Source organism: Petaurus breviceps, unplaced genomic scaffold (assembly GCF_028583685.1).
Source record: "Petaurus breviceps papuanus isolate PSGF00001 unplaced genomic scaffold, PetGlider_PUasm1.0 545, whole genome shotgun sequence".
Classification (NCBI taxonomy): domain Eukaryota; kingdom Metazoa; phylum Chordata; class Mammalia; order Diprotodontia; family Petauridae; genus Petaurus; species Petaurus breviceps.
Genome location: NW_027186366.1, coordinates 2,758,276 through 2,779,680, shown reverse-complemented (window position 1 = coordinate 2,779,680; position 21,405 = coordinate 2,758,276). Strand labels below are relative to the sequence as shown.

Here is a 21,405-nt window from a genome sequence, read left to right as displayed (position 1 = left end):
GCCGTGAAACGCATGCCGTGCTCTGAGCTGCATTCAATCAGAGCTGCAGCAGTGAGCGCATCATCCTGTTCTTCCCCAGTGATTTGCTTATTGAATAAAGGTACATATTTTTGTTCACATTTACCTGTTTATTAAAATTGCTGTCAATGTTCATTAAAATAAGCCCTCCCCTGAAAATAAGCCCTCTGGTGTTTTTCTGTCCAAAAAAATTAATAAGACAGTGTCTTATTATTGGGGAAACACGGTAGGATATTCAGAGTGGGGAAAGTTCATTGCAAGTCATCCCTCACAGTGCCTTTGGTGTTCAGTCGTGTCTGACTCTTGGTGACCCCATTCTTGGCAGAGACACTGGAGCTCATTTTACAGGTAAGGGAACTGAGGCAAACAGGATAAAGTGACTTGCCTGGGGTTACAATGCTTGTGAGTGTCTGAGGCCAGATTTGAACTTGGATCCTCCTGACACCAGGCCTGTCACTCTATCTGCTGTGCTATGTAGCTGACTTAATTCATCATAAATAATAAGCTACACACTTTAATTCAAACCTAGGTACTTTCACTGCAAATTCAGCAATGTTTTCCACAGGGTGTATGTTGCTTATTTATATTCTGTGTGTGTTTCCCAGACAGGCTTGTGAGGGTCTTAAAGAAGCTATTGGTAGCTGGTTGCTTTTAGGTCCTTAACAACAAAATTAAAACATTTTTTCCCCCTTTGACCATTTGCCAATTGAGGTATCTGTTACTGGCCCAGTACGGTTACTGCTGCTTGAACATTGACATAGATTTTATTTCTTATAGGATGTTAGGTCTTAAAGTTATCTTATAATTTGCAGTTTTCTTTTAAACTCTTCAGTTGTTATAGGTACTGTGGTAGAGGTTGTTAAATATTCAAGTTCCTTAAGACAACTTTTAGAAATTGTTTTAATAGTTTTATTTATCTATAAATACTTTTTTGCATTACTTGTAACTATTTTTATGCCACTTCCTGTCTTACTTGGATCCAGAGTTATATTGGTGCTTTTGCCCATTTTCTGTAGCATGCTAACACAAATCTGACTCTGAGAGTCTGACACAGAGGTGCCAGTGTTGGAATCTGGCTATTAGGAAAAGTCATTCTTTGCGGTGAAGAATGGCTCTTGGATTGGCTTTTGGAACGTTTGAATAGCAAGTGAATTGTATTCGTCAGTGGAAACAAGCAGAGCCCTGTGGGAAGGAACAAACCAGGAGGCTGGGAGGGATAAGGTTTGGATGGCTTGCTTTCTGGGTATGTTTCTAGAAAACACAGCAATTTTTAAGGATTCATGAAATATAGGTACCTTTTTTTTTTTTTTAAAGACTGAAGTGAAATGTTAACAACAGCATTAACATGTTCTTGGGCCTGCTCTGGAATGGCAGTATCTAGTATTCCATCTGCATGCTTGCATTTGAAATGCATGGGGAATGAAATCTGAACACAATGGTGGATTATTGGAGTTTTGGCTGTTAGCTTCACTGCTAGTTCTAGGAAGCATGAAGATGTCTTAAAAGGAATTTAGGAATACCTAGATTTAGAAATAAGCAACAGGGTTTGGTTTGGTGTGGTTATGTTTTTAATTCTAAACATGTAAAATCTTTGGACTTTAACTGTCTTAAAAATATTTTGGAATTTGCATAGGGTTTGAGGGGTGCAGCTAGGTGGCACAGTGGATAGAATGCCAGGCCTGGAGTCAGCAGGACCTCAATTCAAATGTGATATTAGCTTTGTGACCCTGGGCAGGTCATTTAACCCCATTTGCCTCAGTTTCATCATCTGTAAAATGAGCTGGAGAAGAAAATGGCAAACCACTCCAGGATCTTTGCCAAGGAAACCCCAAAAGGGCTAAGGAAGAGTTGAACAAAACTAAACACCAAAAATAGGGTTTGAATCAAAAACATCACTGACTTTTGATTAGTGGCTGCTGAATACTTCTAATTGCATTCATCCGTATGGAGAAGACTGAGTAATTCAGTGACTCTCCATCGAAATGTCTCCCTGATCAATCAGGAAGCAGATTCAGGGGCCTGTGCTTGGCTCTGGGGACCCCAGGAGAAATATGGACCAGGCCCTGCTTGAGAGGAGCTGACATTCTGTGGGATGTCCCTACAACAAGTGTAAGATGGACTCCGTCGACTTGGCCTTTATGTGGCTCACTTCCCACATTTGTGGTATGAGGCATTTGTGGTATGAGATTTGGCCCTAGTAGCTGTGCCTTTTGTTTATGTACTGGTGCTGTTGGTTACATTGTGCATGGCAGCCCTTCCGTGAACTGCTCTAATCAGTGGCAGGCACTTTACTGGACATCTTAGCGAATATAGGAAAGGTAACATTGAGCCATCCACCGAGAGAGCATTGGGCTGCCCTGGAAGGAGCCCCTCCAGAGTCGGAGCTTTCCTCCCCACCCTCCCTTCCTTTCTTTACCCCAGTAACCCTGGATCAGTCAGCTTCTTTTGAACCTTACTTGCCTCAACTGAAAAAATGAATAGATTGGAATAGATGATCTTGAAGATTCCAAATTCTACTTATTCAAGTGTATTTCAGTCTGTAAATCAAACTTCTTTGCCATTTATCTCTGTAAATAATTTTGAAGATGTATTCCTGTGGGGAAGACAAAATCACTTAGAAATTCAAAGTAATGTGAGAAAATCAATCCTTTCCTGTTTTAGGTGTGGGGGATGGGGATGGGAAGATGGGAATCTAGTTTTCTTATTTCATCCACTTTGTGATTTCATATTGAGGAAATGCCACAGATATTCTGCTGCAGTTTATAATTTTAGAGAGGTAACTTGGGCGTTAAGAGATTGTGACTTGCCCAGAGTCACACAATCATTTGGAGCCAGAGATTGAACTTGAACCCAGGTTTTCCTGCAGACTTGCCATTATCCACTATGGCAGGAGTGGGGAACCTGTGGCCTTGAGAACACACATGGCCCTCTAGGTTCTCAGGTGCAGCCTTTTGACTGAGTCCAAGTTTTACAAAAAAAATCTTTTTTGTTTGCCAAATAATGGCCTCTTTAATCCACAGCGGTTCCTGCAAGTTCTCTTAAATCTTAGATTCAGTGATCTGAAAGATTGGTAGCTCCTGCAGTCTTTACCTGGATATAGTGCTGTCTTTCTCTGCTGCTCCATTCTGCTGAGTACTGGTGCCTAGCTATTACAGGTGTACCATAGTTGGAATCTTCAACAATACCATTGAACTTCATGCAAAATGGTTCTCCATTCAGCTGGTTCTGATTTGAGATCCTCTGGGTCCAACACATCTATCTGGAGCTTCCCAAAGTTCTCCTGGAACTCTTCATGGCTCAAACCATCTCAATGGTAGGGTCATTGCCGTAGGCCTTGGCTGGCAGGGAGAGAGCGTGAGCTGCCAACAGCAACTCTCTGGGGCGCAGTGCGTCCAGGCAGCTGCCCCCACTCCCGGCCACCATCGCTGCCCAGTAAACGCGCCCTCCCTGTAGTCCCCCAAAACAAATCTTTTTATTAAGGGGATTTGTTCTGTGAAGTTTGGGTTCAGTCAGAGGGTTGCACCTGAGGCCTGAGAGGGCCACATGTGACCTTGAGGCCACAGGTTCCCCATCCCTGCACTCTGCCATACTGCCCTTTTTTTTTTAATAGGATTTAAAAAAAGATAACCTCGAGGTGCCGGTGCAGTGGTATTTTTCCCCCTTTCTCTCTCTCTACCCCATAGCCAAGCATAAATGTAACCAATTGTTAAGGGACTTTTGAAAAGTTGGTATAGACTCCCAAGATTACCAGCATAAAATGGGGTTTATTTTACCTCTGCTGTCACTTCCTAGGATCCTTCCTCTCTGCTTCTGCCTCCTGGCTTCCTTCAGATCTCGCCTCTGACCCCACCGTGGCAGGAAGCCTTTCCCGGTCCTTTGTAATCTTCCTGCCTTCCCTCTGAGGTTTTTGGGCCTGGGTGGATCTTGTTCATGTGTAGTTGTTGGAGCATTGTCTTCCCAGCAGACTGGGAGCTTCCTGCGAGCAGGAGCTTGTGTGATGCCTGCTACTAAGCACATTGCTTGACACATGGTGATAATCAATGATTATCTGCTTGATGGTTTTAAATAGGGGGATAATTGTACTATGCAACTGCTGCTTTTATTAAAAAGAATTCCCGAGGGGCAGCTCAGTGGCATCAGGAGGACCCGGGATTGGTTCCGGCCTCAGATACTTAACACCCACACAAAAATACTGGCCGTGTAACCTTGGGCAAGTTACTTAACCCCAATTGCTTTTAAAAAAAAAAGAATGCCTGTACTAGAGGTCAAGAAGGAAAGTTTGGAATTAAAAATATTTTTAAAAGGTGGTTTATCCCCCAGATTTCATTGAGTTACAAAAATGAGAGGGCCTTTGAAGGAACATTTCTAATTCACTTTATTTTGTTTCTGACCAGCCCTGATATGAAGACAATGCCTATTTCATAGGCAATTGCAAAAAATCATGTTTATTAAGTTTTTCAAAGATGTTATGCTATGTAAATGTTAAATACCATGATTATTTTCTGCACAAATCATTGTGAAATGACACTTTGAGTAATTACGTTGTGATTTTCCTTCACAGATATCGAGCTGTGCTACTCTAACCCCATAAATAATTAAGCCTCTGAAGTCTCAGTCTAGTAACATGGACGTTAACAGTGCTGATACAGATAAATACAGAAGCCTGAGCATCCCATTCTAAGTGAAGCACTTGTCCTAAGGTAAGAACAATAGGACTTTGAAGGCCCTCTGGGCTTCATTAGTAGAAATGATGAATTGAGAATCCTGGGCTGTGTGTGATGAACATGTGTGTGGAGGCCCTTCCTCAGTTGAGAATATTGTTGAGCTGAGAGGCAGGATGCTAGAATGGGCACTGAAGGTTTTCACCTGGTCCTTAGGTCCTGGGAAGGCCTGAATCCTTTCTTCTCCATCAGTGAAATGGAATGAGACCTTTTCTCATTGATCCCCATAAGACATTTGATCTGGGCTCTCTTTGAAAGACTGGCTCTTTTTTCCCTAGTGTTAACTTGGCTTAGACACCAGTATAGTTTTCATAGCTAGGCAGCTTAACCGCCTAATATTTTTCTTGCTGAAAATTTCTAGCAGGCTTCAGGGCAGCTTGGTGAGGGACAACCAAGTCTTGAGTTTCAGTTTTCCCTCCTTAGCTCCAATAGAAATGCATTGGTCTGTTAGGTAATGCACCTAGGACACATTCTGAGCTCTAGGCTTAAGCAGAATTCACTTTCCTATGTGAGGGAAATGGTAAATCTATTGACCACCTTTTAAAAATAATGGCTTTACTTAGTTACCCTGGGTATACCCCGAGATCCTCGTGCTGACCATTTGTTTCTCTCCCCTTTGTTGTCTTATATTAGAACCCTACCTCTGAAAAGAATGGCGTTCAAAGAAATCATAAATTTCAACTTCAGTTCCAATTCTATGGAGAATGTCATGTCCTGTTCCCCCTGACCCCTCATTAATTGACTTTCCTGGTTAAATGAATTACTCGGAAAAAACTTCTGTTTTTTAATACTTTTTGAAAATCTTTCTAAAATGCCTTTCTTTTTACCTTAGAGGAAATACTGGTGGAGTAAAGCATGTGTTTGTGAAGTGAGGCTCCTAGATTGTCCCTGAGAGTTAATGCTTTGGCAGTCTTGAAGTTTTTAAATCCTCTCTGATATTAGCCTGTCTTGTTAGTTTGCTTCTCTTGAAAGTCAATGTAGACAGTGTTCTTGTTGATAGAGATTTTGCTTGCCTTGAGGCTCTTATGACCTTGCAGGTATGTGCTTTCTGAAGGGCAGTGAGAGGCCAGAGACAGCAGAGTCATAGAGATGGGCCTGAGCTGTCTGAGCTGTCCTTGGAGCAGGTGTCCCTGCTCCAGGCCCCAGCCGGATCCCGGCTGTGGAACTGTCGCCTCTTTCATTTTTGTGAGCAAGTCCCTCTCTGTATTGACTGACCACCCATGGGCCTTCCTCTGCCTTGTGTCTGCTTTCTAAGGCTGAGAAGATGGAGTCTGGATTTCTATTCTTCGTGGCCACCCTTCCCTTTCCAGTGCTTCAGTGTTGTGGTCATGGCCGTGTCTTTTTTCTGGACTTCACGTTCCTGTTCCTTACCCACTTTGGTGCCTTGATTTTGGATTTTGGATGCTTCCACTTGTGATGGGAAGCAAAGGGTGTAGGGCCTGCTGTGCACCAGTACTGTGTTCAGCACTTTTACAAATAGCATCTCATCTTATCCTCACAGTAGCCCTGGGAGCTGCTATATCCCCATTTGACACTTGAGGGAACTGAGACAAACAGATCACACGGCTAGTAAGTGTCCAAAGGGCCAGTTCAAAGCTGGGTCCCACTGACTCTGGGCCCAGCACCCTGGATACTGGGCTGACCCCAGTGGGTGATACAGTGCAGCTAGAGAAGGCCATAGCCAGCCCCTCTCCACTCTATGCTCTGGACAGTATCTTTTTAAGTGCATCTAACATGACATCATATCTTCTACCACATGGTATTCTTGACGTGGGGAGGTGTAGATAGAGAGCTGGCCTTGGCTAGGCTGTGCTGACACTCATGGCTCTGCCATGTAGTGATTGAAGCAGGGATACCCAATCTTAGGCAGGTGTGTAAAACTTCAAATGCTCCACAGTGGTTGACCTCTATTAGGGCAAGGGGTTTTTTCACCAGTGAAATCATGAGTCTTGACGCAACACTCATGGTGTTGACTCCCAGGCAGTTCCATAGGAACGTCTGCCTTTGCAGTTCACAAAAAAAACCCATGTCTTTCTAGATGTGTGCAGTCGGTTTTGAAAGTCAGCACAGGACTTTTATGTTTGCCTGGGTTAAATTTTATCTTGTCAAACTCAGCTTGTGGGTCACCCTGATTAATGATTTAAACTTGTGTGTGTTCACTCTCCTCAGCTTCAGGTCATCTGTCAATTTGTAAGTGATAAAAATTGTAGAGGCTCCATGCCAAGGAGGATAGCCCTTGATCGAGAACATTGTTGAGACAGCCCCTTTGCTGCCACAGTCTCCAAGGGAGTGCCGTAGTGTCATCTTTCTAGAGTAGGAAGAGATCTCAGCCCTTTTTATTGGCCAGAACATGAGGCCCAGTGAACTTCAGTGACCAGTTAAAAGTCACTTTCGTTAATGGCCACGTGAGGTTTTGAATTCAAGTCGTTGGTGTCTAAACATGGTTCTGGAGCCTCTGGTTGGCCGTTTGTGGGCTCTTTGTGTTTGGTGTTCAGCTCTGACCCTGCTTAATTGAATTCTCCTGTTCATGTTTCTCTGTCTTCTGATGGAGTCATCATTTCAAGTTCTTAAAAAAATGTTGCTTTCATGACAGTTTCTTGAAAGAAGGTACATTTTGATCTTAGAATAGCTATTAATTGCCTCTAAGTGACCTGGGTGCCAGGTACACTTTGATCTTGGAATAACAATTATTTAACCGAAAGTGACCTCAGATTCACAAAGGAAGCTGTTGCAAGGTGATCTTACATGGCCAACTTTGCTTAGGGATTTGTGGTTTCTGAGTAAATGATTGTATAATCTGTCTGTAGCTTTCTTGAGACTGGTTATCAGGTGATACAGATGATTCTATGTCCTTGAAATCATGTGTACACCTTGACCTTGTGGGATTTTCTGAAGAGTTCATCTTGTGGACCGATTTCCTATGTCTTACCAAGGGCATTGACTGACATGTTTCAGAGCTGATTTCTTTTTTAACTAAAGGAACCTGAGAGGTTCTGATTGCCTTTTGGCTGCAATAGAAAGTTTAAATTAATGAATCCTCAGTTTTATTCTCTTACGGATCCAAATCCTTCAGGATAGCAAACAAGCTCTCCAAAGAGATGATTTTCCCCCAAATGGTAGCTCTTTGGTTGTACAGGTAAGTTATCTATGTGCCTTGTGAACTACTGAAGAACATTGTATTAATGGATATGAGAGATGTGAACTTCTCAGTTCTCTCCTCCTTTATGGAGAAAGTGACAAGTGGATTGTAGAAATGTAAGTTCATGATTATTTTGGTTAACACCTTAATGACTAGGCAGTTTGTAAGTAGAGTTATTTCTTTTTCTGATAATATTAGTCTTCTAGCCCTAGCCAGATCCATTGCAGGGGCAATATTCTGCTTTTGATATGCTGCAGTAATTATTAGTAGGGAGCGAGGGAGTAGTCCCTTGAAATAAAACAAAAACAAGTGTCCATACTTTGCTGGTAGATGGAATTCACTGCTGTATAATTTGAATTGCAGAGGTAGACACTCAGAAAAATAACTCTTTTTAGTTATTTCTTCTAGGTAATGTAGGTGAACATGTAGTTCAGCCTGAGAATGGTGCAAGAAATAGAGTCTTTATGTTGTTCTTAGGTTTTGAATTTGTTTTCCAGTGGGAAAATTGGTCTGAATCTTTTTATTTTCATCATTTGGTGTCATCTGGCTGTTAACTAACTTAGAGATGGCATTGGCGGTGGCCAATGTCTTGGTTAGGGTTAGGGTTACAGCCCCACTCCATTCGTCTGTGTTCACGAGGATGCAGGCAGGTTCCTAGGTTGCTTCACTGGCAGTTGTTCAGCATACATAATCACATTGAATCTGGTGTTGGCTGTATTTTCGGCCTCCCCATCCCAAGATTCATAATCAGTATCCCTTTGGGGGATCTTGGAGTGGGAATGAAAGCAGCTCCAGCTTCTGTCTTTCAGCTTTCACTCACCAACTGTTGAGCTTCCATAACTTGCTTCAAAGATTATACCAAGAGCATTGTCTAAGAGAATTTAAAAAAAAATTGTCTTGCAGTTGTGATTTTTGGCAACTATTCTCTATTTCAACACGGTTTTGCCATGTTCTTCCTACCTCCATCTGATGATAATCTTGGTACTGGTTATGGTAGCCTGCAATCAACATGTTTCCGTTTCACTTGGGAATTTACCTTGTGGGCCAGAGTGAAAATCGTAGGGAGAGTTGGGATTGGAAACAGATGGAGATGTGAGGAACACTTTCTGAGAGTTCTGGAATTCTGTTTCTAGATCTAAGAAAGGCAAGAATAGAATACAGCTTTATGGAAAAGTATTAAACAACCGAAATTAAAAAAATCAAGAGCTATTTTCTAATGACTGAGGGCCAGGACCAAATTTCACAGGCGGATTCTTTAATGAGATGTGTTCCACAGCAAGGTGAAAATTGGTTGTCTCTCTGTGTCAGATATGCTTCCCTTAGTTTTATCAGTAAAGAGCTTCAGTCTGAATCTGGTCCATGTTTCCATTGCCAGGTAACAGTCCTCTGTAGCCTGGTGCTATATAGCCTTTCTAGTTCCTTAGCAATACTGGCCTTCCTGCAAGCACAGGGGCAGCCTTCTTCCCCAGTGCTCCTTCCTAATTCTTGGAAGTTAGGCTGAAATACTGTCTGCTAAGCAGGTTTGAGATTGACCCATCCTATCCCTTAATGCCTGATTTTTTGGGTAATTCCTTCAGTCCCCCTAAGAGCTTCTCTAGCTGTGGATATGAGGGAGCCCCCTGCCCAGCCTCTGGGACTTGGCCAGTTATGATATAGCAGCCCTCAGTGATGGAGGATGGAACTCAGACCCTAGGGGCATTGAGGTGTTTGCATTTGGTCCTTGACATCAGAGAAGGCAGATGTAACCTTACATTGCTTATCCATGTGTTTTTGGTGAGGGTCAAGAGTGAAAGTAAAAGAATTAACAAGAGGGAGATTGTTAAAATATTCTGTTAACTAAAAAATGACTTTTAGATCTGTGGTCCATAATTTACATGTGATTGGTATATACGTTTCAATGGAGATCTCTTCTGGCCCTGATGGGCACATTCGTTTGGAGTTTTCTTAGCCTGTCAGGTCCTAGCTTTCTTGTAATCTCTTTAATAGTAACAGCCTCATGATTGAGGTAATAACATCCAAATGGAGTCCAGATTTAAAGTTCAGTGATCACACTGCTAAGGCAAGAGAATTTAGAGCGGAACAGAGTTTGTTGACTGTTCCAATTACTGAGATACAATCTGACACTGAAAGCCTTGAGAGAACAGTATTTAGTTTAAAACCTTTAACATTTTTTGAAGTCTTTGAATCACTGTTAATAGTGACCAGAAAGGGATATGGTACATAGAAATTATTTTATCTAATATTTAAATGCATTCCAGAAATTGGATTGATTAAGAAATAAAAATACCTTACCTCAGAGTGTAGCAGAATTTATGGCAGGCCATAACTTGAATTGGGATCTAGAATTAGGGTTAGAAATTTAACCTGTGTTTTTGAACTACTAGTGATCATTTTTTCTCATCTGAAATCCTCTGTCTTGGAGGCAGTGTGAGTGTAGAATTTCTTTCTAGCTCAGATGGTTGGCAAGGTAGCCATTTGTTGAAATCTGTAATCGAAAGGTTAGGATTTTTGGATTGTTGACATGTGTTAGCATTAGTTTAAAAATGGAATGGCTGATCTAGTTGGTTTTGTAGCCAGGAGTGTCTGAACATTAGAGAATTGGTGAATATCTGCCTTTGTTAATGATGTAGTTTTGGGAATGGAAGCTTAAGTTCATTGTTGTATTTCCTTTGTCTTCTTGCTTTCACTTTTTCTAATATCTGTCACCTTTAGATCAAAGAGCTCATCCATGGACCTATGAAGAAAATTATCTTATTTGGAATATTGTTCTCCCTTTCCTCCTTCCCCCTTTCTTGGAAAAGAACTTCCCAGCTTACCATAATTTCTTTTTCCATGAAGTTGAAATTTACTGTTAGGGTTTTGAATGGAAAACAAAACCAAACAAAACCATAGATAAGAATTTTGCCGTCACCTGTCCAGACCTGAAACATAAGGAAATTGCAGATTGGATCCCATTAGAACAAATAGCCCAGCAGTGAAAGGTTTGCCTTCTTCACCATCTCTTTCCGTGGCCTGCCTAACTCCACAGGAACCACGGTCTGTTTAACAGTGGCCTTCTCTCTCTGGAACAAATGAACTGCCATTTCTGTCAGGGGACGACGGTGCTGAGACTATTTCCAGGACTGCTCTGGTGGGTGGTTAACATTCTCGAGAAAAAACTTTAATGAAAAATGCAGACCACACTTTACAAGAAAAAGTTTAAAACGTTCGTGTGTGTACCTTTTCCAGGGCTCTTCTGGGTTCCCATTTGCATCATAGAACAGCATGGTGCCAGCACCTTGCATAGTGCTTGGTACATAGTAGGTGCTTAATAAATATAGATTGTTGGATCCTTGGGTCTTCTGCATTTATTAGTTGGGCTCCAGGGGGAGCATTGCCACAGTCCTCCTTTGGTCAGGCCTTGGAAGTAGGGGAGCTTGGCCTCTGTCCCTGCTCTTTCTGTCCTGCAGTGGAAGTGGGGGCGTAAACCTGTAGTGTGCCACGTAAGAATCCCATAGAAGACAGGGTGAACTATTCTGTCTTAGGGGCAGTGGTCCTAGACAGAAGTGCCAGGAATTGGCTTCTGCTGCTGCCCTCCCTCAAATGTCCCCGTGCCCCTCCCAGAAAAAGCAGAGCCAAACCAAAGTCTGGCCCAGACCATAATGACATTGGCTCCTCAAAGATCCAGGAAATAAAGATAGGAAAGGGATAGACAGTGGATGTTTTTATGGCATCTTGAAGTCAGATGATGGACTGCTTCAGAGGATTTTGACTTTGCTGTCTCTGGAGGACTTCACTTACTAATTCTCTATCCCATTGCAGAGGCTGAACTTGCAATTCTGTTTCTAATCACTGCAGGCCAGGAATGTGATTTCTAGCCCCGAATTGCAACATAATTCCACTGGAAAAGAACCCTGTTTTAGATGCCATGTGGGAGTCTGTTGTAGTGGGATTTGGTTTGTAACTCATTTTTAGTAAAGGAGAATTGAAAAGAAGAGATTCCCCCTCCCTCCCTACCAGGAGTGTTATGAGGACAGATGAAAACCTATCTGAAAAATTTTAGAAGAACAACATTTGTTGTATAAGTTCAAGATGATGGTAAAACTAGTCTGGAATAATGTCCACCTTTATCATTAAAACCCCCCCCCCCAACAACTTTTGAGGGACATCTCCTTGGAAATACCAATGAGGGGTTTTTATGGAGCAGCCTGATAATTTAATGTTAGTTGAACTTCCATTAAAAAGTTATAACTTTAAATGTGATCTTTGTGGATATATTAACTATGACCTTTTTCTCATTATTTTGTTTACATTTTTGAAGGTTTCCCAATGAGTGGATCAGGATGACCGTAATGTAGGGATTTGCCATAGTATGGCTGCTTCTCGATCTACTCGTGTCACAAGATCAACAGTGGGGTTAAACGGCTTGGATGAAACTTTTTGTGGTAGAACTTTAAGGAATCGTAGTATTGCTCACCCTGAAGAAGGATCTCCCCATTGTCAAGTGCGCTCAAGATCACCAAAGAAGAGACCAGAGTCTGTGCAAACTCAGAAAGGGGCCAACAGCGCCAGAGCTGCTGACCTCAGATCGCCAGGTACTCGCGAGCTGTGGGTCAGCCCAAGGAAAAGAGGACTTTCTTCTTCAGAAAAGGATAATGTTGAGAGACACGCTGCCGAGAACTGTGAGAGGAGACCCATTGAAGCGGCTTCCCCCATCTTCAAGCGATTGAAGCGCAGTCTCCGCTCTGAGGCACTGAGCAGCTCGGAGGAAGAGTCCCCTACCAAAGCCGACAAGGAGGGCTCACCAGAGCGGCATCGCTCCACAGTGGACAATGGTGCTGATTCCCAAGGGGCTAAACGAGCTTGTCGATGCCTTCTACTGGATGATTGTGAGAAAAGGGAAATTAAAAAGGTGAATGCCAGTGGGGAAGGGTCCCCAAACCCTGCTGTTGAGGAAGAACTCACAGGCTTTCGGGCTTTGAATGGGGTTGATGACAGTGACACTGCTCTTCTCCACTGTGATGACTGTCAGCTTGACGGAAGCCCCAAACAGAACAGTCCTGGTTCCTGTATGCTGCAGGACCCACCGGTAGCTGAAAATGGGGATTCAGGTGCCCATTCCCGCTGTTTGCTTGAGAGTAGGAAAGAAGAGACCGTCATAGACCATGATGTGCCTTGCACAGATTCACAAGTGCAGGTCAAGTTGGAGGACCACAGAGAAGGAGCTGCCTGTGCGCGCCAGGAGTCCGCGCCTGAGCTGACTTGTGAGCCAGCTCCAGCGCCTTTTCCTGAAATTCAGCCGTCTTTAAGGGATTCTGAGGAGGAAGTTGATGTGGTAGGAGAGAGCGCCTCCCGTGAGCAGCCGTGTCATGAGAACACCAGCAGCGCTGGCGGGGCCAGGGGCCCCCCCTCAGGAGAGCCTGTTCCTGCTTCTGCCACAGACTGTGTTTCTGCTCCAATGACCTCTTTGTCTGAACCCCAAGAGCACCGCTACACCTTGAGAACTTCGCCACGGAGGGCTGCCCCGAGCAAAGGTAGTCCCACAAAAAGTAACTCTCCTTGTAGAGAAAATGGACAAATGGAGGAGAGCCATCTTAGTCAAGCAGAAAAGAATGTCACTCTTAGCGTTAATGCCAGCGCTTCTCCCACAGACCCTGAGGACGCTCCTCAGACTGGGAAGGGGACGAGCTGGGACGCTGGATCGCCACCCCCGGAGGCCAGGCTCCCTCCTGGGTGTGCGGTGCCCGCCAGAGAGAGCGCTGCCCCGCGAGCCCCCGAGGAGGACGAGGAGGAGCCTGACGTGTATTACTTTGAGTCAGATCATGTGGCATTGAGACACAACAAAGAGTATGTGTAACCATGGTAACCATGAATTCTGCTTGCTTTGCCATCCCCCACACCCACCCAGGCCGCAGGGGGGAGAGCTGATCTCGGCCCCCCGCTCTTACCCCCAGAGAAATGAGCCTGACGCTGAGGCCCCCTAGCGTGCAGTCTGAGCTCACTGGGTATGTGGTGAGGCTCGGAAGGAGGCAAGAGTGTCCAGACACTGGTTTTGTGTTTGCTGATGGCCAACCTGCATTTACCGAAGTGCCCAGTGAGTAAGAGCTAGGGAGCCGTTGGCGCCTGGCTGACGTTCTCTAGGAAGGCCTCAGGCGCTCTTGGCAGCCTTTCTAAACTTCCCTATAGCTCTCAACGAAATGAGAACTTTCTAGAAAGGCTTTTTGCATCATCTTTGTCTTTTTAATGATATTTTCTTGTGTAAATATGGTTTTAAGTAATGTGAAGTTCTCTCTACATATATAAGTAGATGTACAGAATTAGAATTTTGTAAGAGGGATTTTACTATTTTGAGAAGTTTTTGTGGATTTCATAATTACATAATTTCATCTACCGACTGTCCCCTGCCTTAGACATCCTTTAGATAAGAATTCTGCATATTTAAGCCCATAAGTTTCCATAAATTTTGTCCATTATACTGAAGTATCCTAGGTGTCTGTGCAGATGAGCTGGACTTTGCTTTGTGTAAATAGATGAAGGAATTATGGAATGGAAGGAATTCTGGCAGTCACAAGTTGCCATAGACAGTTGTCCCCTTGGTGTGAGGTAAAATGTGCAAATTCTCTCTAGTGTGACAGAATTTATATGCTCTATGTCTTCTGGAGCTAATGTTTATAGCATCACAATGAAACTTTCCTAGGTGGGCTTTAATTCTTTTGACTGAAAGAACTTTCAGGTAGATTGTAGAATTTTTGCAGTGTGAGGGTTGATGCTATAATCGATATATCAGATTAAACATATATTATTCTTGTCTGACTTAATATCTGTCTTGTCAGACATAGCAGGCCAAAATTTGTAGTATGATTATGTAGGATGTCAGCATTGATATTTTTATTAACTTCATCTTGGTAGTATTTAAGTGTTATTTATATATGTGAGGTTTTTCCCCTGTAAATTTTATACATATATGACGCTGTTAGGTTGTTAAAATGTTTCTAGGCTTTGGTTTTTGGCCCAGTTGGAGATGGAGAATGATTCTAATGTAATCTTCGCTAATTAGAGGTAAATTAGGGCCTTTTTTTTTTTTTAACATTATTGCTGTTATTTCAAAATGTGAAGATCTTCTAATAAGAATTATAACTGGGCTGGACCATTGTCAGATATTCACAGATTTCATAAGTAGGCCTTAAGAAAGGATTATGCCAATTTCCAGAGTATGAAATGAGGAGAACATGAGTTTCTGCTGAACCTATTCCTTAATTTATATCCTTTCTTCATAAAATATATTTTCATTTAATTGTGTGTTCAGTTTTTTCCCCCAAATTAGTTAATATATTAATAATTCATTGAATTATTTCCCTTGTTAAAGGCATCTTTCAGTTAAATTTTGGTTAATAATTATGGTAACCTACCTACAGTAGGAGAATGAGCACTTGGGGTAATGTTTATATAGGGGACAGAGTAGACTTTTCTCTATCGAAAGGGAAATGTGGAATTGTATGCCTAGTGGAGACTTGGGAAAGATCTACTAGGGTTAGTGAAAATTAATGAATAGAAAACCGAAACCTTCAGGTTTTGGGGGAAATGTTATTTATTAATCCCTAACCTGGGTGTGATGGTGGCTTTTGAGTTATAATTGTACTTCCAAAAAAGTTGTGTCTTATTGGTGGATTTTTCTTCCTTTGAGGCCCCTCACATCATGAGGTTATTTTTTGGAGTATGGGTGCAGTGAAGGAGAAGTTACTGATCCCTGATGGGTAGACCATTGGGAGGTTACTTTTACATTTCTTTTTTGCACAGTATCTGATCCAGGACCACCACAGAAAACCCCCAACTGAGTGTGCAGTGTCAGAGGCCCCTCCTTAGCGTTAGCGCTGGGGATGACCTTGGCCCAGTTGGGTTCCTCCTATAAGCTAAGGTCTCCAAGCTCTTGTGTAACTGCACACATTTTGGCGACCTTGATGGCCATTCCAGCAGTGCATAGAGAGCTAGAGGTCAGAGCTGTAGAGCCCTACCAGGACAAAAAGGCTGTGGGGAGGTCAGTATCACACGCTGCTTTCCCACCCACAGATCGCCTTGAGCTGGAGGCCATCTGCCTGCTCTGAGGGCTGGGGGCAGTTGGGCCTTTTCCAGTTCCCACCTTCAGTGATGTGGCCTCCTTGTGCTTTGGGTAGGCATCCTTTCTCTTATCAGTGTGATCCATGGGAAGGGAAAGAGCAAGTCCTCAGGAAGAGCATCTTTCCACCTTCCGCCTTGACTCTCACCTTTTCAAATAGGGAAGCAGCTTTATTTAGGTCAGAACATGGCTCTCTGCCTTGTTGGGGCCATCCTTGGAGCGCTGCTACTTTCCAGGGCTGTTTCTTCCAGCTTTTGCCCTCATTCATTGACTACCTACTTTTTTTCTGGGCTTTTTATACTTGCCTTTTCAAAAGGTACCCTGGAAATGAGTACCAAGTCAAGATGAAAGTAGGGCAAAACAATTCTGTGTCTTCACTTTCCTTTAGTGTTATTCGTTTGGGTAGAGATGCCCATCTTTGGGCATTTCTTAGGGCCTAGTTTCTTCCATGAGCACCTGGTTATGTAGCCTAGACCACTAGTCTCTGGACCATTGAAGGGCCTTTAAAAAGCCTCTTCCTTTCCCAGGTATCTTAGTCTTCTGGGAAAACCAGTTTTGCTGGTGGATGGGACCATATGACTAAAGAATTGCCCTCAGTGTTATGAAAAACATAGCAACAGAAATATTCACAGCCCAAAGGAACCCTGAGCTTGCTGTGTTGTGGAAGAGCAGACAGGTGTCTCTTCTGAATCGTTGGGCCAAAGGGCACATGAACCCCAAAGGGCACTTACTTCTCCCCAGCCTGGCTAGTGAGAGAGGCCACTCTTGACCTCAGATCCCTGTCAGGCCCACTCTGCCCCTGCCACAGCAGCCAGACTTGCAAGGCTTTCCTCCTCCTGGGCCTTTGCTTATTCTTCCATTTCTTGCTGTGCCTGTCTTCTGTCCCTGTCTTCTGTCCCAGTCCTGCTGATCTTTCTAGGCCAAGCTCAGGTGTGCCTTTGCTGGGAACCCCTTCTGGATTCCCTGAGCTGTGGTCAAATTGCCCTGCTTTCTTTCATCTTACATCTGGGGTCTTGGCAAGTCAGTTGGCTGCCTGTTCCTCTGATTTGACTCCTCTGTGTAATGGGAGCACTCTGTCCCTCCCAGGGTCAGCTGCATGAAGAAGAAAAGTACCGACCCAGACAAGTGTGACTGAGGTAATCACTACTCCCATCCAGCCCAGCGGGGGGGGGGGGGGGGGGGGGGACCTGGACTCTGGGCGACTGCTGGGGGATCACTAGTGAGTGCCCGCTGGTCCAAGCTGTCTTCCTGCTTGGCGTTCTCTGTGACATCCTCCTTCCCACTGGGCCGATCATGCTTGGTTGCATACCAGTCATCAGCAGTGTTTAGAAAGTGCCCCCTACTCTCAGGGAGTCTAAAATCTAGCAGGGAGGGAGAAAAGACAGGTGCTTCCACAGATCTCGAGGCCATTTTACAGGTGAGGAGACTGAGACTTAGGGGTGAAAAGACTTGTCCAAGGCCCCCCAGGCAGGGGCCAACAAGCACCCTCCCCGTAGAACGAGGATGGTAAGTGGTATCATGAAAACAAGGGATTTTACTTTATTTTCAATTTCGTAACACTTTTATTGAAAGCTTTGAGTTCCAGACTCTGTCCCTCCCTACGGCTCCCCCCTCCCCCCAGTCAATAAGCAATCTGATATAGGTTATACATGTGAGATCATGTAAAACATTTCCATATTAGTTATCTTGTATGAGGAGACTCAAATAAAGGAATAAAAGTGAAAGTGAAAAATAGCGTGCTTCAGTCTGTATTCAGTCAGTGTCAGTTCTTTCTCTGTAGGAGGATAGTCTGCTTCATGATGAATCCTTTGGGATTGTCTTGGATTGTTGTTTTGCTGAGAAAAGTCAAGTCTAACAAAATCGGTCATTGCACAATGTTGCTGTTACTGTGTACAACATTCTCCTGGTTCTGTTCACTCTTGCCTCAGTTCTTGTAAATCCTAACAAGTTTTTCTGAAATCATCCTGCTTGTCATTTCTTATAGCACAATAATATTGCATCACAATCATGTATCACAGCTTATTTAGCCATTCCCCAGTGGATGGACTTCCCTTTGATTTCCAATTCTTAGCCACCACAAAAAGAGCTGCAATAAATATTTTTGTATACATAGATCCTTTTCACTTTTTTTGGATGGCTAACAGTGGTATTGCTGGATCAAAAAGATATGCACAATTTTATAGCCCTTTGAGCACAAAAACAAGGGATTTTCAAGACAAGCAGTGTAGTGGTTAGAATGCAGGGCTTGGAATCAGGAAGATGTTAGCTCGGTGACTCTGGGCAAGTCATTTAACTTCTGTATGCCTCAGTTTCCCCGTCTGTAAAATGGCATCAAGTGAATGAATAGCTCCAAAATAAAGCATTTGTAAATGCAAGCCAGTTCAAAGAATTGGTGATTGACAGGATGCCCATAAAATAGAGAATGGCCAAGCAAGTTGTAGTGTATGAATATAATGAAATAACTTGTTTTATAAGAAATGATGAGCAGGTAGACTTCAGAAAAACCTGGAAAGACTTCTATAAATTGATGCTGAGTGAGGTGAGCAGAACCAGGGGTATATTGTATACTGGAACCGCAACATTGTGTGATGACCAGCTTTGATAGACTTAGCTCTTCTCAGCAATGCAAGGATCTAAGACAGCTCCAAACAACTCATGATAAAAAATGCCGTCCACATCCAGAGAAAGAGCCATGGAGTCTGAATGCAGAGCAAAGCAGGCTATTTTCGCTTTTTATTTTTCCCTTTTGGTCTGTTTCTTCTTCACAACATGACTACTGTGGAATTATGTTTAACATGGCTGCACATGTATAGCATGCCGTCTTGGGCAAGAGAGAGGGAGGAGAATTTGGAACTCTAAATCTTCTAAAAAATGAATGTTGGAAGCCAAAAATAAATAAGTAAATGAAATGAAAGCCAGGAGTGACGGCAGCAGTGGTTCCAACATACATCTTGATTCCTTAGAGTTGAGAGATCCCATCCAGTCTTGGGATACATCATGGAAAGTGTCAAGGAACAAGTGATGATGTGTGAGCTGACGGCTGCCAGGTGGGATCAGGATGAGGACAGGGCATGTTACAGCAACAAGCACATGGCCCCTATTGGCTGTGTCATCAGGTAGGAAAATGAGCTGGGGGCGGGGCTTGTGTTAAGATGTAAATGTGGTAGGATAGAGGAGGGAGGTAGACAGGGTGATTGGATGACAGTTACCTGAAGGTTTGAACCCAACAGTTGCTGCAAAAATGGAGAAGATCCAAATTTCATAGAGAGAGACTAGCTAGTACTCGACAGTTGTTGGACTTTTTTCATTTTTGTATCTAATCAGCAGTTTTTTTCTCCCTCCAATTCCCTGTCACCCATTTGATTTTGGCTACTGAGTGAGAACAGAAAGTTCAAGATGATTTGGAGATTTTAGGACTGTCTAACAAAGCTAATGTTGGTTTAAAAAAATTCACTCAGTATTTTTGGTGAAGTCAATAGAAGTTTATAAAAGCCTTTTTCTTAAGAAACTAAATTTTTTTTTAATGCATAGGAAGTGGTTTTCTTCTCCCCCCACCCCCATTTCTTCTCTCCCTTTCTTCCCCATGAAAAAAATAAAGAAAAACAAAATCCTTGTTAACAGACCTGAGTGGTCACCCTGCATTGGCCTTGTCCAAAAGTGGCTGTCACCTGCCTGTCAGGAGATGGGAAAGCACACTTCCTCATGCCTTGATCAGATTGGTCATTGAATTGATGACAATTCTTAGGCCTTGCAAAGTTGCCTTTTTTTACAGTGCCGTTATTATGTACATTGTTTTCATGCAGGGCTTCCTGGATGTCACTTAAATTGCCTTTCATCATTTCTTAATGCATAATAGTATTCCATGATGTCACAGACCATAATTTATCCAATTCCTTACTACTCTGAAAAGCTGCTATAATTATACATTTTCCTATGAATAGGTCTTTTTCCTCTTTTATCTTTGGGGCATAGGCATAGTCTTAGTGATAATTATTTTGTTAAGAAAAATAGGGAAGTCAGAAGGAAGGTTTTTTTCCCCGGGCAAAGATGATGGGTTTTGGTTGGAACTTAGTGAGTTTATGGGGCAGCAGGTAGAAGACACAGCAAGCACTCCAAATGCAGGCCTGGACCCCCGTTTTTGAGAGCCACCTATATGAAGTGGTGGTTGGAGCCATTGGATGCTGCTCTCTGTTACAGACAGTTGGAGAAGGAGACGTGGGTTGGGACAGAGCCTAGCTTTCAGCGCAGTGCTGGCACACAGTCTGAGGGGAGGGCATGGGCTGAGTTTTGCAGCCAAAGTTATTGGTGTTCCTGTTGAGAGTAGGTTCTGTGAAGCATTAAAGGCACCCCTGATTGTAAAGGGCTGGGGGGAGGAAGTAGCAAGAGACAGTGACTAGGTCTGGAAGGTTGCCTTGAGCTTCCAGGTTTGGGGGCTGGGAGAAGTGGAGGAGGAGGAGGGCTTCCAGGTTGGGAGCATTCCCAGAGGTGGAAAGGGGGCCCCCAGGCCCTAAACTGTGGAGCTAAGACAGAAATGGTGGTGTTGGGGGGGTGTTCAGTGGGCCTGCAGGTCACAGAGAAGCTGGCAAAATGAGGAGCCTGTAGCTACACAGGCCATGGAAACCCTGATAGGACCCCTCCCTCTTCCCCTTCCTCTTTCCCTTCCTCTTCTTCTTCCCCTTCTTTCCTTTCCTCTTCCCTCCTTTCCCCTTCCCCTTCATTTTGAAGAAGAGAAAACTCAAGTTTGAAGTGACTTCCCTCAGGTTGGGCATCTGGTAGTGAGCTCAGCTGGGTTTTGGACCCTGGTCCTTGGTGTGTACTACACGTATCATTCAGAAGAGCTTTGCTGATGGCAGGATTCCTGCTTCTAGTGAAATGAAGGGGAAAATGTGCCCCAAAGCCCTCTTTTTCTCCAGCGTAGTGCTGCATGTAACAGGGCTCACAGTGAAGTAGCCCAGATGCAAGGGGTTTTCCTTCAGTCTGTAGTGACAGATGGACTGCAGTCAGCAACCTGGGAGTCTGGGTGGGGGAGCCTGCCTCAGCTGTGCTCCAGAGAGACCTCTGAGGACAGGGGCCTTTGAGGTGCTGGAGGTTCCCATGGGCGGAGGCCTCAGGCAGGTCCTTGTCAGATGGGGCAAAAGGCATCTGCAGCTGTCCTCGGAGAAGGAGAGGAGTGGGAGAAGGTAAGAGATGCCTCTAAAATGGTCAGTCCTTTCCTGCCTTTGTGGAAAGTATTCTAGACAAAATTTTAAATTGTTGTGGTTTATTGGAGTAATTTTTCTGCACAGATTTTTGTGTTGCTCTGAAATGTCGACAGAGGAATGTGTCCCACCTTTGTTTCTTGCTGTCCCTCTGGTTTGGGCTGTTGCCCTTCATGCCCTGTAGGCCTCTCCAGCTCCTCCTCACCCCAGCTCTTCTCCCCTTCTGAACTTTCCCTT

General features: G+C 43.7%; 1 protein-coding gene across 9 annotated transcripts in view; it reads left to right on the top strand.

Annotated features, from left to right (window-relative positions):
- Positions 1 to 21,405, top strand: part of ZZZ3 (zinc finger ZZ-type containing 3) — a 116,235-nt gene that overhangs the window by 42,157 nt on the left and 52,673 nt on the right. For all 9 annotated transcript variants that reach the window (XM_069102230.1, XM_069102221.1, XM_069102224.1 and 6 more), the window contains 2 exons: positions 4,580 to 4,718; positions 12,179 to 13,704. In XM_069102230.1, the coding sequence (XP_068958331.1) occupies positions 12,230 to 13,704 (1,475 nt within the window). In that variant the 5' untranslated portion in view covers positions 4,580 to 4,718; positions 12,179 to 12,229. The remainder of the gene's footprint in view (positions 1 to 4,579; positions 4,719 to 12,178; positions 13,705 to 21,405) is intronic.